We start from the raw sequence: 25,416 nt of genomic DNA, 5'->3' as shown, positions 1-25,416 counted from the left end.
TTCATCACGTCGAGTTTTAAGAACACTAGTTTTGATGGTGTAAACTTTGGATTCATGGCTAATATTTCACATATCGCCTTTTTTATTTTATTTTAATGTTAAGAATGACTTTTGAGTGTGCGAAATAATTGAAAATGTTATTTGAAATGCTTTCAAGTGAAAAAGAAGTTTAGGAGTTAGAACAAGATCATTGAGCTAAGAATTACGGTGATTTAATTATTCTGAAATTAATGTGTCAGACCCCTTAAAAATCCATTAAAAACCCAAGTAGTGGGATCCATGTGCTAAGGAGAGAGTGAGCGTTTCAGTTAGTAGAAAACTGGTGGCTGCAGGAGAGTGGCCGTTCGGTTTTGGGTGACGACAGTACTTAATGCCAAATTTTCAAATGGCGTGCCACTTCTCTGCATGTTTTCCTTCTTCTCCAAATTGCTGAAAATGTTTTCTCCTCCTTCTATCTAAAATCTCCACTTTCTCTCTAAGAAAATCTCATCTTTTCTTCTTCCGATCACCTCTCAGGCACCGCTTGAACTCTCCCGGCGTAAAGAGCTTTCGTTTAAACCGATCGGTTTGTGGTTCTAAGCCGGTGAGTTTCTTTCTCTTTAGCACGTTCGTTTCTTCTCGCGTGCAAATTCAGATTTCTGGTTGCCTGAGCGAATCGTATTATTCTGAGTATGTCTGGTCTTCTGTTAGGTTCAGTATTCCTAAAACGTGACTGTCGAACGTAAAGTCTTTGGTAGTGGTGAGCTCTATTCTGCATCTGTAAGCGTCGATTACGTTTAGAGGTAAGGAAAACTTATATAATTTGATTAAGATTGTTGTTTTGAATGTTTGTATGTTTGTATGATACTTTGTTTGATTAATTGATGAGTATGAAATATGTGTGTTACTGCATGTTTGGATGTGGGAATGGACGATTGATAAATGGTGTGAACTGAGTTGAGATAGGGTTTGATCTTCAACCTGTAGTATTCTGAGTAAATGTTGTAGTATGGTCGAGCGTCATTAGTGATCGTTCGATTCTTCATGGAAGTGTATAGTCTTAACTGATTTCTCATGCTTTAGGGATATTGTCTAAGAGACATTCTGTAATACTCTGCAGAATTAGGTAAAATGTAACCGAGAGTCAGTATTTGACCGTTTAGTGTTCCTTTGAGCGTCCGTCTAAACTAAATTCTTATTCTGGAGAGAATCTCGTTAATGGAGATCGTTTTATAATATTAGATATACGTAAATGAGCGTTCGGCCTAAGTGTAGTTCTCCGTTAGGTTTCCTAAACAGTTTAGTTAATATATATACTATACTACTTAAAGTCGTAGAGGTTATCATTATTCTTCATTAAAAAAATTAAGTGTGGCGTAAGTATATACATATACATATATATATACATATATATATATATATATATATTCATTCATTTTATGTAAGTTTAGTATTGCTCGGTCTTGGACCAAGCGTTCGATCTCAGTAGCGCTCGTTCTTGATAAGTACTTGGTCTTGGACCAACGCTCGTTTAATAGTGTTCGATTTCTATAGGGCTCAGTCTTAAACCAAGCGCTGGGTCTCGTTTCAGTAATCTATTATTACCGTTTTTAGAATAAGAGACTTCAGCCAAACTCGACAGCGTTCGTTATAGTTTCTCATCAGTATTAGTATTGGGTGTCAAACAATGTTGGTCTTTAAAAGTTGTTCGGCCTAGAGTCTTAGTACTCGGCCTAGGCTTCGTGGCTTCCGGTTTGAATTCTTAGGGGTCTGTTTTATTGAAGTGGATAAATTCGTAAATAGTGCTCGGTCATGTTAGTTTCTAAGAAGTGTTATTCCAGTCGTACTTGTGCTATGATGAGAAAGTGTGATCTTATTTTAGTTAAATACATTGATGATGAAGTATAAGAGAATTTGAAATGTGATGTGAATGAAATAGTTTGGTTATGAAAGAGTATTCCAGGGAGGAATATCTCAGAAAGTGGTTATTGATTGGTAAAGTATGAATGTAGGCAAAGCTTAGCGGGCGTTTATCCTAATATTCCATGATTACTCATTCTCACGTAGAGAGGACTAAGTCAGGTGTGAGAATGACAGGAGGTCCTAGTCCATAAGGTTAACTTGGACGGAACGGATTAACCCTAGGTGGCAGCTGTTGAGGGTATCCCAGTTACTACATCACCCGGGTGCACAAACGTCGTAGCTACACAGGATTCATACAGTCCGGACAGTCAGAGTCAAGTGATCGGTTTTTGTATGCCATTACGCATGAATTATGATTTGGGTGTTGTTGATTTAATTATGAACGTTGAATGTTATTATTGAATTAATTAAATTACATAAGATTACCCTGTTTATCATTGTTGTCTGTGTTGTGTGTTCGGTTGTTGTCCTGTTGCAATGATCATCCGTGTGGATGTGAGCAGAAGGAGAAGAGCTGCTGGAAGAAGCATTGGAAGAGGCAGAAGTGAAGGCCGAATCTTAGGAACGTTCGATCTGTTGTTGCTTTCATCTTTTGTAAGATCGTTCGGTATAAGTTTATTTTTGTAAGCCATTCTGTCTAGTTGTAGCCAGTGTGCGATTTTAATTCCCTGCTATTATGTAAGGTCATTCGACCATAATAGTATCTCTTTATGTGTAGAACTGATCTGTAGTATTATTAATATGTGATTATTCTCGTATATGGTTTTATACTGTATTTTTGGGATGTTACAATATGTACTGACATTATAATTATAAGAAATGAATAAAATATTATGTGAAATTTTTTAAAAGAAGGTAAGAAAGAATTCAGATGTTTAACAAAGAGAGCATTAAGAAACCTGAGTGTGATGTTTGAAGTTTGAAAAAGAATTGTATGAGATAGGAGATACTTGTGTTGATATATTTGAACAACAGCTAATCATTTTATATTTATGAGTACAGTCATTGAGACCAAAATTGTATGAGATATGGGAGAAAAAATATTTTGACACAGATTTTCAGATAATATTTTGACAGCATACATGCCATTTTTTCACTCGTTCGTTATTTATTTATTATTGTGGTGACGTACTAAACCTAATAAAAAAATGACATGTGTGTTGTATTAAAATTTTGTCAAAAAAAATCTGTGTTAACATATTATTATCCTAAATTGAGTGCAAAGAGAATGGACAAAAATAATTCTACATTTATGGATGATTTCTCATAATAGTCAATTTTCATAATAATAACAAAGAACAGAATGTAAGATTTTATATCCCTCCTTTCTTCCTATAAGCAAAAAAGTTCAATAGTGCATTTGAGTCCAAATTTTTTGCCAGAATTTTAGGATTATCCATCTGCTGAGTTTTCAAAATACACTGATGATATATATTAAAAAAGTTTTTAATATATTTTAGAACATCAAAATCAATACATTAGTGTGTAAGTGTATTTTGAAGACTCAGCAGACAATCCAAATCCGACACAGTAACACAATCAACGATCAAATGTTTTTAATATGATGTCCTTAGTTCTCAAGAATCCAAGGCAACCTGATTATGCCAACTGACAACACTTAAATAGCTCCTTGAGTTGTATTCTTGTACATCTTGTTACTCCTCTCAGTATGTTCCATGACATAGTCATCACCTCTTAGCAGTATTGCAATCTGCACCAAACAGAGAAAACGTGATCAATCTTCTCTTAAACCAAAGTTAACTGATATATAGTTACAGTTACAGTAACCAACAATATCTTAGTTTATTATCACTAATATTACAATACTGCAACTTTCTATGTTGCATACTTACCTGACTCATTCTGGGGCGTAAGATAGGAAACTGCTCAACACACAGTGATGCAGTCAAAACTACACGTTCCATTTGTTCCCAGTCATAATCATCACCCAGAGAAGGATCAACAAGGTCCTTAATATTATTAGCTTCCAATAAAGGCTTTGCCTGTAACACAAGAAATCACAATGTGCTGAGGCCTCTGAGCTTGTAAACTTAGATAATATATGACATAGCCAAACTTGGGAGAATGACTTACCCATAGCATAATACTTTCTTTCAGATGATCCAAAGCACGACGCCCAGTTATAATCTCCAAAAGTAAGACCCCAAAGGAATAAATATCAGTTTTTTCGTTTACAATGCCATGCATCACATACTCAGGAGCAAAATACCTGTCAATGGAATGATGAGGGGGAAGTGTTAAGTCATGAATATAGTTTTAGAAGTTTGATGTATGTATGCATTTGCTTACCCAACTGTGCCTTCAAATTTTGGTACAATATGATGACTGCAGGGTTCTGGTAGCCATTTTGAGAGCCCAAAATCACAAATCTGTAGAAATTCTCAATTAGTTAGTGATAGATCAGATGATATATAAGCCTCGAACTTGTACATTAGTAGAGTACTGGTAGGGGATCCAGAAGCAAAGGTGTCTGCTTCTAATTATTTCACCAGCAGAATATGTAATAGCATGGCATGAAAGAGAACAATTGGCACACACTGTCATGGCTCAATTCATATAATCATCTCTTGGAAAGGTTGAAGATTTTCAGAGAATATGCTTTATTTTCAAAATTCTAAACTGGACGTAGATGCTAAGGATCACAAAATATAGATAGTTTGATGTTGCTCTGTGAGAGGATTGTCCACAGACCAAAGCATTGCCATCCAATGCGTCATTCATTAGTTGCACACATTTCGAGCTAACCACAGGAAGTATCATCATATATTACTTTTAAGCATGGAATGATCCTAGTGATAACTACTCACGTGTATCAGAAAATGAGAAGAAATGCAGAAGACTGTGCCAAGTTTCACCAGCAAAGGTTAATAATGCCTTCTTTTATTAATTCTCTATAATCACTGATAAATACCTGCGGCTCAAAATTCTCAGTGAGCAGAATGTTATCTGATTTAAGATCTCTATGAATGATTCGCCTTTGACAAATCTCATGAAGATAGAGGAGGCCATCTGCTATCCCCAAAATAATTTTATACCTTTTGCTCCAATCCAAGGTATTTTTATTAGGACCTGAATATTTCATGAAAAGTAAAAAGTAATGAGTAAATACATTCAAACAGAAAACTTTTTGAAGCAGGATCTTGAATTTGACTCTCCTGAATGAAAAAAAGTGTTTTTATAGAGAGATTTCATTAAAGATGGTTCATCATATTCTCCAACAGATATATCTCATTGACAAATACTTTACACTTGTAATATGGTAAAAAAAGAAGAAAGCTTTCACACGGGAAAACAGTAGAATTATTAGAATCAAGTACACACCATGAAGAAGAGATCCTAAATTTCCCATAGGAGATAATCGAAAAACAAGGTACATTCCCCCTTCAACTCCAAACCCAATAAGCATGGCAGTATTGGGGTGTTCAACATGAGAAAGAATTCCTAGCTCAGATAGAAGAACTGATATCCTGTCTTCTGGAGTCCCTCTACTCAGTTGCTTAACTGCTATTAGTTGCCCATCTTGCAGGCTGCCCTTGTAAACATAAGCATAACCACCTCTTCCAATTATATTCTCTACAAGTAAAAGGAAGAAAAAAAACTACATGGTCAAATTGATGCAGTTTTCATCAAGCAATAACATAGTTCCTAATAGCAACTACACAGCAAATATTTATGAAACTTATGTTACAGTAAACTCATTTTTATCAAACTTATGTTCACAACATACTTTTTATACAGACTAATGTTAGCAAACTTTAATCCAAATATACACAATCCTCTGACACAAACCATGTATAGGTAAACAACTTATTTACTTGAAAATATTTCCTAATGGATTTGCCTTTAGTTTTTCTCTGCCTCCAGCAATTGGGTTACCCAGTGTGAGGGGGCTTCTACAAGTCTTCTTTGTACATTCCTAAACCACTTAAAAGGAGTTCTATCATCTTTCTGCAGTAGGTGTTATCCTAACTTTTTTGTTTATTTTCTAATCTTATCTTGTCTAGTGTATCCATTCAAGCAACATTATAATAGACTCACGTCAATTTGGAAGCATAAAACACTTGTTTCTGCATTATAGTCATAATTTTGACATGAATTTACTTGCAGATCTATGAGACATTAAACCAAACACAAGCTGTAATTTTCGAAATGTAATTCTATCTGGTTTGGTATGTCCTGTTACCTCGTCCTAATGTAACTACATTATTACTAGAAAAACAATTGGTGTGAAAACAAGGTTAAACTACAAACCATTGCTAAAATTGTTGGTTGCATTTCTCAGGTCAGAAAGACTGAAATTCACCAAAGTTCTGGAACTGTGTGGATTACATCGAATAGTGTTTTTCCCAATGCCTTTGCTTTTAGGCTTTGTTAGTTTTGACAAACAACTTGGAGGAAAAGATGGTAGGCGCTCAATTGATCTCATTCTGCATGGTCTGAGTAACTTCCTCCGGTGAAACTCGGTCGTTGAGCTTGGATTACCACCAGCTAATTCAGGTGGTTGATGAGATTTCTCAGTGTCACTAATGCATTCTTCCAAGAGTTCTCTTAGAGTTACCACACTTTTCTCCTCCAAAACGATTTCTCCTGAGTCTGCAAGAGAAAAATAAAAATCAACATTTTCATCACAGGGAAAAGTTGGTGGAAGAGAAACTAAACAATGTGAAAAGGAAACATAGTATATTAAAATCACAAAGCATTGGGCAGAAGCAGGGTTAGAAAACACTATGCCTCGTTTTTTCTGCTTGTCATCGGAAGCATGACCAATTGGGACCATCTTTAATCTGTTTGCAGAACTTTTTCTTTACTATTCCTGCACTACATAAGTAATCACAGACATTAGCAAAACCTCACAGTTTTTTCCTTTTAGTGTGACATGAATCAAAGAAGCAGATCATGAAAGAAACAACAGTTACAAACAAGGTAAAAAAAGCACAAAAGTTAATACAATAATAATACTAACAGTGATAATAATAAAAACTATTATTAATAATCATAAATGTTGTGTTTTGACTGAATTCCAACCTGAACATGTAGCAACAGAAATTCAGTCATTGTTAATTATTTGACAAGGAACCATTAAAACATCAGACACTGGCTTTAATAATTAATAAATAATAGCAAAAATAATAAAAACAAAGCCTTGGAAGATGAACTATCCAAGAACATGAACTAGGTCCCAAAATTACACACATTAGAATTTTAAACAAAATGACCATTATCATATACGATCTGTCACCTTCTCAGAATTTGGAAGAAATCTAACACAATTCCAATAAGAATTATCCTTTGTTATTTACAGGATTCTGAAAATTTCATCGACCGATGTGGGCTTGTCCACACTCACATATCTTCATTTGGGAAAGTAGAAAGAATAATCACGTGAGCAGAAGAAAAAACGACATACCCAGAAGATAAAACGCAGGCATAAGTTAAACAACAGTATCTCTGGTCACCGGCATTGGCGATTAAAGGTGGCAGAAGCAGAGAACATGGTAGTTGATGCCCAGAGAAAGTCCGTCTTTATAGAAATCCTTTTACTCTATAATCAGCCACAGAATGTTGTGCAATTACAAATTTTAAGTGACATAGAAACCAGAAACAAATCGAGAAACAAGTGTGGTTCATTACATAGTTCGCATGTTTTTGTTTCTCTCATGCAACAACAGTGTCAATGCGGTGAAGCCTCTGCTACTAGTTATGCTGGGAGGCTTAACCCCACTCTGATGAAAACGTTTCTTCAAAAGATTCTCAGAAACTGTGGGGTTGCTGTCAAACAAATATATTTACGAATTAATTAATGGTATTTTGTCCTGTTCTTTGAGTAGATCTGTAATAATAATTTTAGCACTGTAAAAGTAGTTTCTCCTTTTAACTTACTTTATTATTTTTATTTTTTTGGTGCAAACTTGTGCAAAGTTGTAACACCTAAATCTTTCAAAATTTTGTCTCAATCCATTAACCTATGATCTCAATTATCGCTTTTGGGAGATTTTTATCGTAACTATCCGGTCCCAGATATTTGTTTATTTGGTCTATTAAGGAATATATGAAGTCATTCCCACCGGATAAATGAATCCAAACACTTTTGATATTGATATAAGATAATGATTATTTTTTATTAAATATCTTTAATCTTAGGTCAAAGAAAAAAATTGGATTTTTTTCTGTTAAATTTTTTATGCTTTTCTTTTATCTTCAAAGTATATTAATATTATCACACCTCAATTTTTTTTATTATATTTTAAAATATTAAAATCAATATTATTTTGAAAACTCACAAACAAAAAAAAAATTTAAAATTCAATCGTAAATATAACATATCACATTTGGTCAATTATAATACTTAACTCAGTATCTATTAATACAAAATCTATATATTTTAAAATGTTGTCGTGTAGTTATTTAAATGTGAATATTCACTTTATTATAAAAAAAACTTTATTATAAAAAAATTTGAAGAAACTTTTCAAAAATTGATTTATATATTTTAAAATTTTGTCGCGTAGTCATTTATACGTGAATATTCATTTAGTTATTAGAAAAATTCAGAGAAACTTTTTGAAAGGTAACTTATATATTTTAAAACTTTGTCGTGTAGTTATTTAAATGTGAATATTCACTTTGTTATCCGAAAAACCTGGAAGAACTTTTCAGAAAATGACCTATATATTTTAAAATATTGTCGTGTAGTTATTTAAATGTAAATATTCACCGTATTATCCGAGAAACTTATAGACATTTTCAAAAGATGACAATTTAGCTCTTGAAATTTTACAGTCCATTTCAAAGATATCTTGACCAAATTCAATAAAAATATTTAACGTCATTTACAGGGACAAAAATTACATTAATGTGAATATTCACTTTATTATCCGAAAAACTCGGAAACACTTTTCAAAATATGACAATTCAACTCTTGAGATCTTACAACTCATTTCAAAGATATCTTTGACTAAATTCGGTAAAAATATTTAAGGTTATTTGCAAGGAAAACTTTAATCATCAATTTATGACTTACTTTGATATTTTAATAGTCTTACATAATTTAAAAATCAAAATTTAAAATAATTTAAATACATAAAAAAAATATATCAACTTTCAAATTCTGAAGAAGTTGATAATACCCAAAATGGAATAATAAGCAATCAAAATATTTACATTTAGTATTAAATCCATTTTTAATAAAATAAATTGTTAATATGGTAAATTGTTAGTATTGTTAATTTATCTTTTTTTTTTCAATAATTCATTTCTATATATATATATTTTTATGCTTTTCTTTTATCTTCAAAATAATATTAATATTGTCATACATCAATTTTTCTTTATTATATTTTAAAATATTAAAATCAATAAGTGTATTTTGAAAACTCAAGACAATAAAAAAAAATTAAACTCGTACACAAAATCATAAATATAACATATCGCATTTGGTCAATTATAATACTTAATTTAATATCTATTAATACAAAATCTATATATTTTAAAATTTTGTCGTATAATTATTTAAATATGAATATTCACTTTTATCCGAAAATTTTGGAAAAACTTTTCAAAAGATGACTTATATATTTTAAAATTTTGTCGTGTAATTATTTAAATGTGAATATTCATTTTATTATCCAAAAAATTTGAGTATACTTTTCAAAAGATGATCTATATATTTTAAAATTTTAAAATTTTGTCGCATAGTTATTTAAATGTGAATATTCACTTTATTATTGGAGAAACTTGGAAAAACTTTTCAAAATATGATCTATATATTTTAAAATTTTGTCGTGTAGTTATTTAAACATAAATATTCACTTTATTATCCGTAAAACTCGGAGTTACTTTCCAAAATATGACAATTCAACTTTTGAGATCTTACAATCCATTTCAAAGATTGACCAAATTTGGTATAAATATACTTTACAAGGAAAAAAATTCCTTAATCCTCAATTTATGACTTATTTTGATATTGTCACACCTCAATTTTTTTATCTTCAAAGTATATTAATATTGTCACACCTTAATTTTTTTTATTATATTTTAAAATATTAAAATCAATATTATTTTGAAAACTCACAAACAAAAAAAAATAATTTAAAAACTCAGTCATAAATATAACATATTACATTTGGTCAATTATAATACTTAACTCAGTATATATTAATACAAAATATATATATTTTAAAATGTTGTCGTGTAGTTATTTAAATGTGAATATTCACTTTATTATAAAAAAACTTTATTATAGAAAAATTTGAAGAAACTTTTCAAAAATTGATTTATATATTTTAAAATTTTGTCGCATAGTCATTTATATATGAATATTCATTTAGTTATTTGAAAAATTCAGAGAAACTTTTTAAAAAGTGACTTATGTATTTTAAAATTTTGTCGTGTAGTTATTTAAATGTGAATATTCACTTTGTTATCCGAAAAACCTGGAAGAACTTTTCAGAAAATGACCTATATATTTTAAAATTTTGTCGTGTAGTTATTTAAATGTAAATATTCACCGCATTATCCGAGAAACTCAGACATTTTCAAAAGATGACAATTTAGCTCTTGAAATTTTACAGTTCATTTCAAAGATATCTTGACCAAATTCAATAAAAATATTTAACGTCATTTATAGGGACAAAAATTACATTAACGTGAATATTCACTTTACACTTTTCAAAATATGACAATTCAACTCTTGAGATCTTATAACCCATTTCAAAGATATCTTTGACTAAATTCGGTAAAAATATTTAAGATTATTTGCAAGAAAAACTATAATCATCAATTTATGACTTACTTTGATATTTTAATAGTCTTATAATTTAAAAATCAAAATTTAAAATAATTTAAATACATTACAAAAATATATCAACTTTCAAATTCTGAAGAAGTTGATAATATCCAAAATGGAATAATAAACAATCAAAATATTTACATTTAGTATTAAATGCATTTTTAATAAAATAAATTGTTAATATGGTAAATTGTTAGTATTGTTAATTTATCTATTTTTTTTCAATAATTCATTTCTATTTTTCAATATATATTTTTATGCTTTTCTTTTATCTTCAAAATATATAATATTAATATTGTCATACATCAATTTTTCTTTATTATATTTTAAAATATTAAAATCAGCAAGTGTATTTTGAAAACTCACATACAATAAAAAAAAATTAAACTCGTACACAAAATCATATATATAACATATCGCATTTGGTCAATTATAATACTTAACTTAATATCTATTAATACAAAATCTATATATTTTAAAATTTTGTCGTATAGTTATTTAAATATGAATATTCACTTTGTTATTCAAAAATTTTAAAAAAACTTTTCAAAAGATGACTTATATATTTTAAAATTTTGTCGTGTAATTATTTAAATGTAATATTCATTTTATTATCCAAAAAATTCGAGTATACTTTTCAAAAGATGATCTATATATTTTAAAATTTTGTCGCATAGTTATTTAAATGTGAATATTCACTTTATTATTTGAGAAACCTGGAAAAACTTTTCAAAATATAATCTATATATTTTAAAATTTTGTCGTGTAGTTATTTAAACATAAATATTCACTTTATTATCTGAAAAACTCGGAGTTACTTTCCAAAATATGACAATTCAACTCTTGAGATCTTACAATCCTTTTAAAGACCGGCCAAATTTGGTATAAATATACTTTACAAGAACAAAAATTCTCTTAATCCTCCATTTATGACTTATTTTGATATCTTAATAGTTTTACATAAATAATTTAAATACATATTCTTCTCATAAAAATGTTTTTTTAAAGACAAAAATATATCAAAATTTTTAAATTATGAATTTAGTAATATCTCAAATAGAGTAATAAATCAAAATATTTACATTCTAGTATTAAATGCATTTTAAATAAAATAAATTAGTAATATGGTTAATTTATCTATATTTTTTCAATATATATATATATCCCGTTCTTTCAAAATGTCCCCATAAATGGAATTATCATATAAAATAATAATAAGATTTTTAATTTGTTTATATGATTACTTGTCTATATATTATTTTCTAATTTTTATTTATCTTGAGGGAGTCTTTCCATTTCCCCATTCTTAACTTACGTCTTTTACAAAAATTAATTATTAATATTTTAAAAGTTTTGACAAGGCAAATGCTACGCCAAAGTAAACATTATTTTAAAGTTAAATCTTTATTCCTTTTGTCTTTAAATTAACCTTTCTGATAATTTTTTTTTGTATCGTATAACCGTAAAGTCAAAGTTTATCTTTGGGTCAATATTTCTAAATAAATGTTGAAGATTTTTCCAAATCTTAATGAAATGTTGTTATTTGTTCAGTCATGTTTTCACAACATACTAATCGATTATTATACCTTTAAAACTTTCATCACAAATTCAACATATTTAACAAGTAAAAATAGATAAAACACGTTAATGGACTTTTAGGCCGTAATTTGGTCAATTCTAATTAAAAGTCCACTTCAAAACTTATAAATACATAAATAAGATAAGGAGACAAGTGATTATAATTTAAAGAGATTAACAGAAAAAGTGTGAAAGAGTAGTTCTTAATCCCACCTCTTCCTATTTTTTTCATAGAAAACATATTTTCTCTCCCTTATTTATCTCAATTTCGTTTACAGATTTTAAGGTAACTATGTGCAATCCCCTTTTCCTCTTCTCTTTTTATATTTTTTCACTTTATCTTTATCTTGTTTAGTTAAAATAAAATCTCTTACTTAATCTTATAAAATCATCAGGGTTTCCTCTCTTGTTTTATCTTATCTACTTTTTAAAATACTACTAACCACCAAATATCTTATGAGTGTTGCTCCCTTCACCACCACACAATACTCCCTACACCTCTCTAATTCTTTTTTAATTTCAAAATTAACCTTTTTACCTTTAACATTTACGCTTTTTTTACTTTTATGTCAAAACCCTAATTACCCTACACCTCCATTTCATTTTAACTCACAGATAACCGCACTCACAGACAGCCGCAGCTCCACCCCCACTCCATATTTGTTTCTTTCCCTATCATTCTTCATTACTCCATACATTCCATTACTCCATACATATATCACACGTAACCTCTCTCATACTTTCCTACTTTTTCTTTCTTTCTCTTTTCCCAAAAACCCATCGTATCCTTCCTTCCTTCACTACAAACCACAAGAAAACTTCCTGCCATTAATTTCCCAAACACTTCATGCACTCCTCTCCCCCTGCCCATTCTCAAACCGTCAACTCTTTTATCTTCATTAAATCACCCATCTTTTCCCAACAATTCTCACACACTATTTTCTATCTTCCTTCTCCTCACCAACAACGTTCAAAACAACACCCACTCTCCTCTTATCAAAACCCATCTTCCTTTTAAACTTGAAACCCCACCATTCCACTGTTACCATTTTCTTTTTTCTTCCTCTTACAAAAACTCACAAACTACACTCACCACTCTCTTCACCCATTTTCTATTTTCTTCTTTTCTCCTTTCTCCCTTTTATTTAATCAAATAATTATTATTAATTTAAGGGTTAAATATGTTTTTAGTCCCTAAACTATTGGTCGTTTCTGGTTTTCGTCCCTCTTTCAAAGTAAGGTACAATTTGGTCCTCATTCTTTTCGAAACGTTCGTTTTAGTCTTCGGAATTTTGGTTTTAGTCCTCATTTGTTGCTAAATGAGGACCAAATTTTTAAACAGTGTTTAGTTTTCGAGGACTAAAAAGAACGTTTTCGAAAAGAATGAGGACCAAATTGTACCTTACTTTGAAACAGGGACGAAAACCAGAAACGGCCAATAGTTTAGGGACTAAAAACATATTTAACCCTTAATTTAATTACAGTCAATTGATTTTGTTTTGAAGAATCACAACAAAGAAGAATCATAGTAGAGGACAAGAAAATGAAGAGCAATTTGATTTCCATGGAAGTGATGGAGTGTGGGGTGCATTCATACAATGGTAGGGACCATTAATGAGATTTAATGAAATGATTGGATATTAGTGAAAGTAAAAACAAAAATTAAAAATTTATAGAAGGACAAAAAAGGAATGGGAGGGAACAACTCTCATCTCTCATAGATTCAGGTTGTGTTTGCAGATTTTAATTTTATTCTTTTACTTTCAACATCCCTTATATTATTTTTACACCAATTAATAAAGGCAAAATGACATTTTTACATTTGAGCCTAAAATTCAATTAAAACAAAAGTTTCTCTTTAACTCTTTTTCTTTGTACAATCAAACTCACACCCATTTAATTCTAAATCACCATTTAATCAACAAGTCAACGCATCACATTGATAATATCACACAAACAAATAATTAAATTGACAATATATCAATCATGCATTCCACATAATCAACAAGGGTGTTGTTCCCTCCACCACCACCCTTTCTCCCTCCACCTCCCCACAAATTTTTTAATTACCAAATTACCCTTTAATTTTTAATCATTTTACTTTTTACCTTATTTATTTACCAAACCCTAAATCATTCTCACTTTCTCTCGTAGCCCCACCCCTCCCCCCTCCCCCAGCTTTCTCTCACTCTTTCTCTCTTCTTTGAGATTTGTTTCTTCTCACCTCCGTCTCACTCTCTTCTCTCTTTTGGTGAGATCCGTTTCTTCTCACCCCAACTCTCCATTTGCTCTCCCTTCGTGGTGGTGCGGTGGTGTGTGGTGCGATATAGTGTATGAAAATCTTGGCACTGCATGTACAAATCTTGAAAATGAAGAGAACAACCTATTCACGATAAAAATTCAAAACTTGGGAAGCACTGCAGAAAAGGGTAAAGAACCACATTTAATCAAACATCACATACATAAAGTAAAAAACAGAACAGAAGCAAACCAAGATTCCATCTTGATTTTCATTTTCCGTTGAGGATTCTCAAAATCGGTATTGGTTGAAAAGAATATTTTTTTTTGGGTAAAATAACAATAGCAATAAAGGGTGCATGGTGATTTCCAAGGAATTGGATCAAATTACACTGGAAACCACCAATACTTGCCCGGTGGTGAATAAAAAAACAAGATTATAGAAAATGGGTCAAAGCTAAATTTGAATAAGTGACAGATGATGATTTATAGATTAGAGAATTAGAGAGAGAAAGTGAGTTGCAGTTTTGGTTGTTCTTCTCCCCCGATGAAGGCAAAACGGTGGTGATATCCTTTAATTAACTAATAACTATCACCTTATGTCATTTTTTTCCGTTGATTAAAAATTATCAGCGGATGTCAATATTCGTTTAAGGTTTATACGTTAATTTAGGGTTGATTACGTATGTCGACGCAATGCACCTTCACCCTTTTGCATCTTTATGCACCACCGAGACCTTCAAGCATCACCGAGATCGACCTTTGGCATTGTTGGGACAATTCTTTCCACCACCACCTGCAACCTCTCACTCACCACACTCTCACACCACAATGAAAGAAAGAGAGGAGGAAGAATTAGAAGGTTAAACAAGAAGAAGAGCATAATGAAACAAAAACAATGAGAAGTCGTGGAACGTTAAAGAGGAAGAAGAGTTTGTATGTCGGTGCATGCGTAAGGGATTGGATTGGAGTGGGTAGAAATTAAAAAATATTAATCGTAAAAATAAAATTTTACTCAAGGATAAAACAGAAATAGAGAAGTAGAAGAAGGCGTAAAAGAAGAATGGAGAGGTGGAGGGAACAAGGGTGATGATGGAGGAAACAACACCCAATCAACAATAACATCAATTAAATATGTTCTAACAATAAAATTAAATTATAAACACTCTTATTTTTATATACTGTTTATATTTTGTATTGTATTATTATTATTTATTTCTATATCAGTCAGGAGTTCTTTTTACAAAATTAGTGTATTTGTTTTAAATATTTATTATAACAGAAAATTTGAAATAAATTATAGATAAATTGTATTATTTTGATAAGATTTTATTTTAAAGAAATTATATAAAAATTATATAATTTTAGTTCAAAATATTTTTAAATTGAAATTATATTAGAATAATAAGATTTTACTTTAATGCTAACTTAAATAATAAAGCTTTAGTTTAGATTTAGTAAAAGTTAAGTTATGGCGACAACTTCAAATTAAAGTATTTCAAGTAAAATTATATTACTTTAACACGATTTTTTTTTTCATAATAAAATTGTGATACCTTTACACACAGTGTTACTATTTTTTTTTTGTAAGTTGTTCATTTTAATAAATTTAAACCAAAATCCTAATTAAGCACGTGACAGAATAGCATTTTTTTTTAAAATTTAAAATTGAACCCGCAAGAATCTCGTGCACACATAAAAATGAAAAAAAAAACAAAAAGATTTGGCGATGTGTTTGTTTGGACAACGTAGACTGCGAAATGCGGCGCTGTCCAACACACGGTGTTCGTTCATATCCAAATTCGACTTCGTTTCGTTCTCATCGTCATGTCGTTTTGGTCAACGCCATTCATCACCAACCTCTTTCTTTCTCTCTCTCTCTGGTGTAACCCTTTTAAACCCTCTGAATGAACCTCTTTCATATTTCCTCTGCTTCTCATAGAACGCAAAACATGGACAACAAAACCACTGAACCAAGCGATTTTACAAGCCCTCTTCTCCCTACAAGTTATGGTGCCCATGATGTTGACGTTGACTTTCTGGAAAAGAGGCACACTGGAGCTTCTTCCGTTCCAACTACTCTTATACTCACCACCCTCGTTGCTGTTTTTGGTTCCTACGTTTTTGGCTCTGCTGTGAGTTACTGCTTTTGTATTTTCCTTAGAAATTTTACGCTGTTATCCAGTTAAAAAAAAAAAGAAATTGTCTTTTTTAAGATGGTTGAATTTTGTGATGGCTATCATAAAGTTGTGGTATGAAGGATGATTTTTTATTGCTTGATAAGGTAAAATGGCTCGTTTAATTTAATAATGAATGTCTTAAGTTGTGGTATGAATGGTGATTTTTTATTGCTTGATAATGTGAAAATGGTTGGTTGAATTTTATAATGGCTATTTTAATTTGTGGTGTGCATGGTGGTTTTTTATTGTTTGATAATGTTAAAATGGTTGGTTGGATTTTTGCATTGACTATGTTAAGTTGTGGTATGAGTGATGATTTTTTATTGGTTGATAACGTAAAAATGGTTGATTGAATTTTACAATGACTATTATGGTATGAATAATGATTTTTCATTGGCTGATAATGTTAAAATTGGGTGGGAATGAAACTCTAACTCAAAGTTATCACAGTCAGATGAATACGTTGTTAATTTTGCAGATTGGGTACTCATCACCAACTCAATCTGGAATCATGCGTGATCTCAATCTCGGAGTGGCCCAGGTTTGACCCTTTGTTTTTCTAACATTTGTTGCACATTGTTGTTGCTGGCTATCATTTGATTGACTGCTTCTATTAACGGCCAAACCTATGCAGTACTCAATTTTTGGTTCGATATTGACTATTGGAGCTATGATTGGTGCTGTTGTTAGTGGTAGAATAGCAGATTATGCAGGTCGTCGAGTTGTAAGTCAAACCATTGGTGTTTAATTCTGGTTTCAGTGTTGTTGTTGTTGTTCACTTTAGTTATCCTGTGTTTTACTGAGCAGGCCATGGGGTTGTCCCAGATTTTCTGCATCTTTGGATGGTTTGCCATAGCATTCTCAAAGGTTTCTCATTAATTTCTTCCTCTTTATTTTCAATTTATTAAGCTGCACTGTCACTAATAGTTGAATATGTCTGAAAACCACAATTTTGTGCTGATAGTAACCTTTCTTGAAAGGAAAAATAGGTAGCTACATTTTAAGGTAGGGGAAAAAGACATTCATGGAAAGAATTTATTGTAACCATTGGAAGTCCCACATCAACGGTAGATAATGTCAATTACATAACCTTAGCTGACAAGTTGGTTTTATAAGGTTGAGTTAGGCTTAAAATCTATTTCTTAACAAGTTTAAAGTATATAAGTGGATGTAAACTTACCTTACAAGCTGGTTTTATATGATTGAGTTGAACTTAAAGTCCATTTATTAACATGATACGAGAGCCATGTGTAAGAGTTTATCGTAACAAAATTTGTTGTTTGTTGAGTCTATTGTTTTACTTGTTATTGGATTATTCATTAATGTCTAGTCCCACAATAGAGATGTATATGCCTTAGTATGAGAGGGGTGTGTTAGAAGTTTCACATCAACTAAAAATAAAGCCAATTGCCAATTACAGTATATAGGTGGGTGCAAACCTCACCTTACAAGCCACGTTTGCAAGGTTAAGTTCACTTCTTAGCAGTGATTATTGAGTACTTGAAATACATGACCTGGTAGGCTTAAATACCATTTGATATGAAGAAATACAGATCAGCGACTAAAAGCAAAAATGTTAGCATATTTGTGGCCATAAAAAGTTATTTAAACCTGCTCTGGCATTAACATTGAGGCTTATTTGAAACTTAAGTTGCTGTTTTTATAAGCACAATGAATTAGATAGATAGAGTAACGACTACAGACTTGATAGATTGAACCACTGTGATTCTATTACCTGAATTTGCTCATCCCATGGGTTTTCCACAAGTTCAGTTGTTGATATCTAACATTTGATGCATGTTTGAAGATTGCTTGGTGGCTTTATGTTGGAAGACTGTTGATAGGATGTGGGATTGGCCTTCTATCTTACACGGTAATTGCTATGACTGTATAATTTGTTATGATATTCAATGACTCAAAAAAATACATATATAGTTTACTTTGTATATTAGGTACCTGTTTATGTAGCAGAAATAACACCCAAGAATCTTCGAGGGGCATTCACTGGAGTTCATCAGGTAAAGCAACACTGTAATGATCCAATCTTTTAACATAATTTTACTATTACTGCATGTACCATACAACTTATGTTTTACTATTTCACGTACAGGATTATTTTAAACTCCTATTTGGTCTTATTTTGGCAGTTAATGATTTCTTGTGGGATGTCATTAACTTATCTTATTGGAGCATATGCCAATTGGAGGATCTTGGCTCTAATAGGTAATATTTTTCTTTCTGGTGTTCTTTTCACAATCCAAACAAAAAGGGCTCCATGTAACTCTCATCTCATGTTTATTCATCTGTCTCAGGAATTATTCCGTGTCTTGTGCAGCTTCTCTGTCTGCCCTTCATTCCTGATTCTCCCAGGTGGCTGGTGAGTTTTTCACAGCTTCTGTAATTTTATTGCTTGGGTTGTTCATGTTGGTCACTGCTCTCACATCAAAGTGATTTTTTCCATCACTTATATCAAATGGTTGGAGTCAATACATTTCATTCCACACAAACATATCACAAATTGCAATATTTTGCAGGCCAAGGTCGGTCGGTTAAAAGAGAGTGATTCTTCTCTACAGCACCTCAGGGGTAAGAATGCTGATGTTTATCAAGAGGCCACTGAAATTAGAGTATGTAACTATTTTTTTGTTCTTACATTGTTACACTATAGTTACTATCTTACTTGGATGCAAAAGAGAAATAGAAAAGGAAGAATCCTAGGAATTTAATCTATCATTTTTGCATTTTTCCTTTATTTGAAGGACTATACCGAAGCCTTTCAGAAGCAAACAGAAGCTAGCATCATTGGCCTATTCCGAATGCAGTATTTGAAGTCACTTATCGTGAGCATTCTAAATTATCCCTATTCATATATGGCCAATATTAGCCTTATGTGGGGCTCTAATGTTTTATAGTTACTTTGTTAGGTAGGAGTTGGCTTGATGATACTACAACAATTTGGAGGGATTAATGGCATTGTTTTCTATGCAAACTCTATATTTATATCTGCTGGTATGTGCAGCTCCTTTTCTATGCTCCATTATATGGCAAGTAAGAGAAAATGAATGAGATTATTAGACTTATGAAAAGATTCACACAAAAGCAAAAACTCTTATCCATGACAGGGTTTTCAGAAAGTATTGGAACAGTAGCGATGGTCGCCATTAAGGTTCTTAATTCTCTTCTTGCGATTGCATAATTTCTCTGTGCTTTATCCTGCATAATAATAAGATGCATGCTTTGACGAGTGCACCCTTCATTCTTGTTTTTCACACTAGTCCATCTTTTATGTTTGTAGGTTCCAATGACAACTTTAGGGGTACTTCTGATGGATAAATCTGGAAGAAGACCACTTCTGCTGGTAAAAAAGTTTGAACTATTATGCTCACTTTTCTTCTCTGTGCTTTAAATTCTAAATCTGAAATTTTGATTCACACAGGTGTCTGCAGTGGGAACATGCTTAGGATGCTTCCTGGCAGCCTTGTCATTCGTCTTGCAGGTTCTTTTAACTACACAATATGATCCTGTAAGTTGGTTTTCTCAAAGAATTTCTAAGAATAATCAGGATTTTCTGATGCAGGACTTGCATAAATGGAAGGAAGTTAGCCCCATTATGGCCCTAGTGGGTGTACTGGTAATGTTCTTCCCCTTATATGCCTATAGAGGGATCTTCAACTATGCTGTGCAATCTCATAAATTTAACTGAAATGAATGGATTGTGATCACTACTACATTGTATAACTCTGTTCAAAATCTCAAATCGACTAAAAATAAAACAAATTTACAATATATAAATGGGTGTAAAACTCATAAGTTGGTTTTATACGATTGAATTAAGTTTAAAGGTCATTTTTTAAAATGATATTACTCAGTATATAAGTAGGTGTAAATCTCATCTAATAAGTGTATTAGTTATTCTTAATGACCAGGTATATGTGGGATCCTATTCTATAGGCATGGGAGCAATTCCGTGGGTTATAATGTCTGAGGTAGTTACTGTTTACTATACCTGAACTTGGGAAGTGAAAAATCAAACATAAAAAATCATGAGCATGATGAATGGTTATATTTGATTTTTGCAGATATTTCCCATCAACGTGAAGGGCTCTGCTGGAAGCCTTGTGACTTTGGTTAGCTGGTTGTGTTCTTGGATTATATCATATGCTTTTAACTTCCTCATGAATTGGAGTTCAGCAGGTAGGTTCGAATTCAATCTTCTTCTGGAGGGTAAAAACAAAAATGCTGAGAAATATTCATTTTTTGATGTTATGTTTGGCCAGGAACTTTCTTCATGTTCTCTACCATATGTGGTTTCACTGTGTTGTTCGTAGCAAAACTCGTACCAGAGACCAAGGGACGAACATTAGAAGAAATTCAAGCTTCTATGAGTTCATATTCTTCTGCAAAGAAATGAATTCCATTCATGATAAACCAGTAAGAAATTTCCAAATGCAAACTGGTTTACTGAATGAAGAAAATTGCATTCATGAAGCATCACTGTACTTTTAGTGATTGTATTGTGATGTACACTACACATCCTTAGAATTATTTGTTTATACTATATACTTCAATATTTTTTATTTGATATTTTTTTGATACTGTCATATGTAGAGTTGAATATTTGATTTTCATATAAGATGTTGTAGCCATTTGACATGTTTCACTTCGTCAATGAAAGTGCAGAAATCTCTTCATTTTTCCATGTCCTAATTTTTTACAAATTACATTCTTTTCAAACTTTCTTCTGATCATATTATCTAGTCCACATATTACTGTCATTTATTTTATTTTAAAGAAAAAAATCTATGTAAGGTGTATATATAAACCAAAAAAATGAGTGAGTGCTTTACTCGATATTGTGTTGTCATCATTCATTGTACTACTATACTAGTATTTAAGATAACATAATTATTTATTATCTTAAATAAAAATTTACCATATTAATAATTATGAAAATATTAAATATTCCTAAAATTTGATAATTGGCCTTTGTAATATATAGAAGTCATATCAAAGTGTATATTTACTGACTTCTCTAATTGATTATTGTGATAAGTAAAAATTAAAATACATATTAATTAATGGCCTTAGTTAATATACTTATGTCTATTTTAATTTTTTTTAAAAGTAATATACTTATGTCTATTTTAATTTTTTTAAAATATATACGAGTGCAAATCTTATTTTAAAGTTGACTTTTGAAGGATTACATTAAGTTCTAATTAATATGATATCAAAATCATATATATATATATATATATATATATGGGTTTGGTAACGTGCGTACGCCTGTTTTTCAGTTGGTACATTTTAGCAATGTGTACCGGGTTTTAGTAGACAAAAATATCCTTATATAACATGGATTCTAAGTTTTAAGGTTAAGGGTATTTTAATAATTTTCATTCTCAAACCTTTTCTCTTTCATCTTTCTCACTCCAATCTTTTCTCTGTCATCCCTACTGTAGCCCCAATTGAAAAAATCAGAAACACTTGCCGTTAAACAATCTTACAAACAAATGATTTTATAATGAGTTTTGATCTTATAATTTTTGTCTTATCATCCAATTTTCACAAGCATAAAGGAATTGGTAATTGACCTGAAAAAAATCAGAAATACTAAACAATTTCTTACAAAAAATGATTTTATAATGAGTTTTTATTTTATAATTTTTGTCTTATCTAATTTTATCTAATTTTCACAAGCATAATGACATCAAAGGAATTGGTAATTGGCTTGGAAAAAATCAGAAACACTCGTTGTTAAACAATTTCTTACAAAAAATGACTTTATAATGAGTTTTCATTTTATAATGTTTGTCGTATATAATTTTATCTAATTTTCACAAGCATAATGACATCCGAAAGAATTGGTAATTGGCCTGGAGGGTTTTTTTAGAGATGATGATTCAACATATGCAGATAATGAAATTAGAGAAATTAGTGAAGATGGTGAAATTGAAAGAGATCTTGAATGAACCTTTGCCTGAAGATGAATATGTCAATGACTCAACTCTTTACAAAGGCAAATTGTTTAGAGTAAGGGTTTGGGGTTTCTTTTTTTTTTTTTTTTAAGTTTTGAGAATGAAAATTATTAAAATACCCTTAACCTTAAAACTTAGAATCCATGATATATAAGGATATTTTTGTCTACTAAAATCCGGTACACGTTGTTAAAATGTACCAACTGAAAAACATGCGTACGTTAGCAAACCCCTATATATATATATATATATATATATATATATATATATATATATATATATATATATATATATATTGATATTATTTATGTGAGAATTAATTTAAGTTTAAAGTCTACTTCTTAATATAATTTAATAACCATTATAATATTATGAAAACATAATTAGTTTTGAGAATTTTGATAAGAAATTATGACTAAAAAATAATACATAAAAAATAACACATTTTAAGAGTATAATTGAACCACACAAAAAAAAAATAGAGAAAAAGAGAGAAAAAAAATCAACATTTACATTAGACTTTACAAAATTCCAGATAAACTTATGTGGGATGATTTACATTTTATGTTCTATGTCAAACTCTTATTGAATGTAATTAATTAATCATAAATATCTGAAATAAAAAAAGTGTATTTTATATTAATAAATATAGTACTAATCATGGTAATATATAGAATTAAAATATATACCGATTACAATAATGATTTAAGTACTACGTTTAATATGATAACGTATATATGCTTTAAAGATATAAAATAATTGAAAGTCTTAGAAGAGAAAATATAACATTGTTACTCCACGTCCTTTTATACAGATAAATTTTAGCCTTTCGAAAAAATATTACTTTAACCATTCACTGTACCTAACCATACTTTTTTAACATTCCAAATAAAAAAACTAACCCATGGAAGTTTTGTACAAAAAATGTCCTAAAATATGAGATAATAATGGAGAGCCAAAAGAAAAAAAGATTGGTTCTTTATTCCTCATTGGTAACATTACAGACGTGAAGGAAACATGATACATACATATATGTAAACAATTTATCTATTATTTAACTAAACATAATATCTTCACCTAACTTAATCTGATTCAATAAAATCATACATCCAACACTTTTATATCTTTTAAGATTTGAGATAAAAATTAATTTAAATATAACGTTTAACATAAGATTCTAAAGCAGTGAAATATTTATTAGAAATATTAAATCTTTTATCTTTCAGTCTATCTTTCAGTAAGTTTGTTAATATTTATTATTTGTATTTTGGGCTTAGTCCATATTTTTTCTATTATAAATAGAGAACCCTATGTGTGTTTAACACAAGGGAGATTAATCCTATATATAATTTTCACTATATTTAACATGGTATCAGAGCAGGTTTTCTGATATCTTCCGGTGGTCTTTGTTGTCTGTCGGCGGCCGACCGTCATGGTCGCCGACAGCCCCTAAAAATATCCAGAATCAGAGACAAGTCTCCTAGAAACCACTGCCTCCTCTGAATGACCGGACCTCCCTCTCTCTGTTTAGACCTTCCAGAGCAGTGATTGCTGCCATCAAAATCTGTCTTCTTCTCGTCGCATGTTTAGACCTCCTTCTTTCTGCGTAATTTGCTGTAGAGGGTTTCGCCTCTGTATTGCTGTTCCTGCCTTCTTCTTCCTTTCTTATTGTATCTGTCACACAGATCTGAAGTGTTTGCTCTCCTTCTCTGCTGCTCTCCTTCTCTGCTGCTCTCCTTCTCTGCTGCTCTCCTTCTCTGCTGCTCTCCTTCTCTGCCGCTCTCCTTCTCTGCCGCTCTCCTTCTCTGCCGCTCTCCTTCTCTGCCGCTCTCCTTCTCTGCCGCTCTCCTTCTCTGCCGCTCTCCTTCTCTGCCGCTCTCCTTCTCTGCCGCTCTCCTTCTCTGCCGCTCTCCTTCTCTGCCGCTCTCCTTCTCTGCCGCTCTCCTTCTCTGCCGCTCTCCTTCTCTGCCGCTCTCCTTCTCTGCCGCTCTCCTTCTCTGCCGCTCTCCTTCTCTGCCGCTCTCCTTCTCTGCCGCTCTCCTTCTCTGCCGCTCTCCTTCTCTGCCGCTCTCCTTCTCTGCCGCTCTCCTTCTCTGCCGCTCTCCTTCTCTGCCGCTCTCCTTCTCTGCCGCTCTCCTTCTCTGCCGCTCTCCTTCTCTGCCGCTCTCCTTCTCTGCCGCTCTCCTTCTCTGCCGCTCTCCTTCTCTGCCGCTCTCCTTCTCTGCCGCTCTCCTTCTCTGCCGCTCTCCTTCTCTGCCGCTCTCCTTCTCTGCCGCTCTCCTTCTCTGCCGCTCTCCTTCTCTGCCGCTCTCCTTCTCTGCCGCTCTCCTTCTCTGCCGCTCTCCTTCTCTGCCGCTCTCCTTCTCTGCCGCTCTCCTTCTCTGCCGCTCTCCTTCTCTGCCGCTCTCCTTCTCTGCCGCTCTCCTTCTCTGCCGCTCTCCTTCTCTGCCGCTCTCCTTCTCTGCCGCTCTCCTTCTCTGCCGCTCTCCTTCTCTGCCGCTCTCCTTCTCTGCCGCTCTCCTTCTCTGCCGCTCTCCTTCTCTGCCGCTCTCCTTCTCTGCCGCTCTCCTTCTCTGCCGCTCTCCTTCTCTGCCGCTCTCCTTCTCTGCCGCTCTCCTTCTCTGCCGCTCTCCTTCTCTGCCGCTCTCCTTCTCTGCCGCTCTCCTTCTCTGCCGCTCTCCTTCTCTGCCGCTCTCCTTCTCTGCCGCTCTCCTTCTCTGCCGCTCTCCTT

General features: G+C 32.0%; 2 protein-coding genes across 3 annotated transcripts; one reads left to right on the top strand and one right to left on the bottom strand.

Annotated features, from left to right (window-relative positions):
* Positions 1-3,131: 3,131 nt before the first annotated feature.
* Positions 3,132-7,652, bottom strand: LOC124824140 (receptor-like cytosolic serine/threonine-protein kinase RBK2). Of its 2 annotated transcripts, none has more exons than XM_088116664.1 (9): positions 7,331-7,652; positions 6,655-6,741; positions 6,175-6,516; positions 5,245-5,496; positions 4,835-4,992; positions 4,213-4,292; positions 3,997-4,132; positions 3,756-3,905; positions 3,132-3,613 (listed from the first exon to the last, which is right to left on the bottom strand). In XM_088116664.1, exons 2-9 carry the CDS (start codon positions 6,698-6,700, stop codon positions 3,521-3,523), a joined length of 1,257 nt encoding a protein of 418 aa, XP_087972790.1. In that variant the 5' UTR covers positions 6,701-6,741; positions 7,331-7,652; the 3' UTR covers positions 3,132-3,520. The 2 variants fall into 2 exon arrangements, with proteins under 2 accessions (XP_087972790.1, XP_047152475.1); XM_047296519.2 differs by having other exon boundaries at positions 6,655-6,736.
* Positions 7,653-16,238: 8,586 nt separating this feature from the next.
* Positions 16,239-21,406, top strand: LOC124824141 (sugar transporter ERD6-like 5). Its single transcript, XM_047296520.2, has 18 exons — positions 16,239-16,662; positions 17,186-17,248; positions 17,342-17,431; positions 17,515-17,574; positions 18,515-18,580; positions 18,660-18,725; positions 18,855-18,930; positions 19,020-19,084; positions 19,242-19,334; positions 19,467-19,547; positions 19,632-19,716; positions 19,830-19,873; positions 20,003-20,065; positions 20,144-20,203; positions 20,285-20,338; positions 20,634-20,693; positions 20,787-20,901; positions 20,985-21,406. The coding sequence occupies exons 1-18, from the start codon at positions 16,435-16,437 to the stop codon at positions 21,116-21,118; spliced, it is 1,503 nt and encodes a 500-aa protein (XP_047152476.1). The 5' UTR covers positions 16,239-16,434; the 3' UTR covers positions 21,119-21,406.
* The last annotated feature ends 4,010 nt before the right edge of the window (positions 21,407-25,416 follow it).

Source organism: Vigna umbellata, chromosome 5 (genome assembly GCF_029865625.1).
Source record: "Vigna umbellata cultivar VRB3 chromosome 5, Vumbellata_1.0, whole genome shotgun sequence".
Taxonomy (NCBI): domain Eukaryota; kingdom Viridiplantae; phylum Streptophyta; class Magnoliopsida; order Fabales; family Fabaceae; genus Vigna; species Vigna umbellata.
The sequence above is the reverse complement of the archived record's forward strand: the minus strand, read 5'-3'. Positions and strand labels throughout refer to the sequence as shown.

Coding starts and splice junctions, on each gene's coding strand:
- LOC124824140 (XM_088116664.1), bottom strand. CDS start 6,700: ATGGTCCCAATTGGTCATGCTTCCGATGACAAGCAGAAAAAACGAG. Junction 5,497..6,174: donor AACCAACAATTTTAGCAATG/GTTTGTAGTTTA, acceptor TTTTACTTGTAG/AGAATATAATTGGAAGAGGT. Junction 4,293..4,834: donor CTGAGAATTTTGAGCCGCAG/GTATTTATCAGT, acceptor GAATTTCTACAG/ATTTGTGATTTTGGGCTCTC.
- LOC124824141 (XM_047296520.2), top strand. CDS start 16,435: ATGAACCTCTTTCATATTTCCTCTGCTTCTCATAGAACGCAAAACATG. Junction 19,874..20,002: donor TAGCGATGGTCGCCATTAAG/GTTCTTAATTCT, acceptor TTATGTTTGTAG/GTTCCAATGACAACTTTAGG. Junction 20,339..20,633: donor TGGCCCTAGTGGGTGTACTG/GTAATGTTCTTC, acceptor CTTAATGACCAG/GTATATGTGGGATCCTATTC.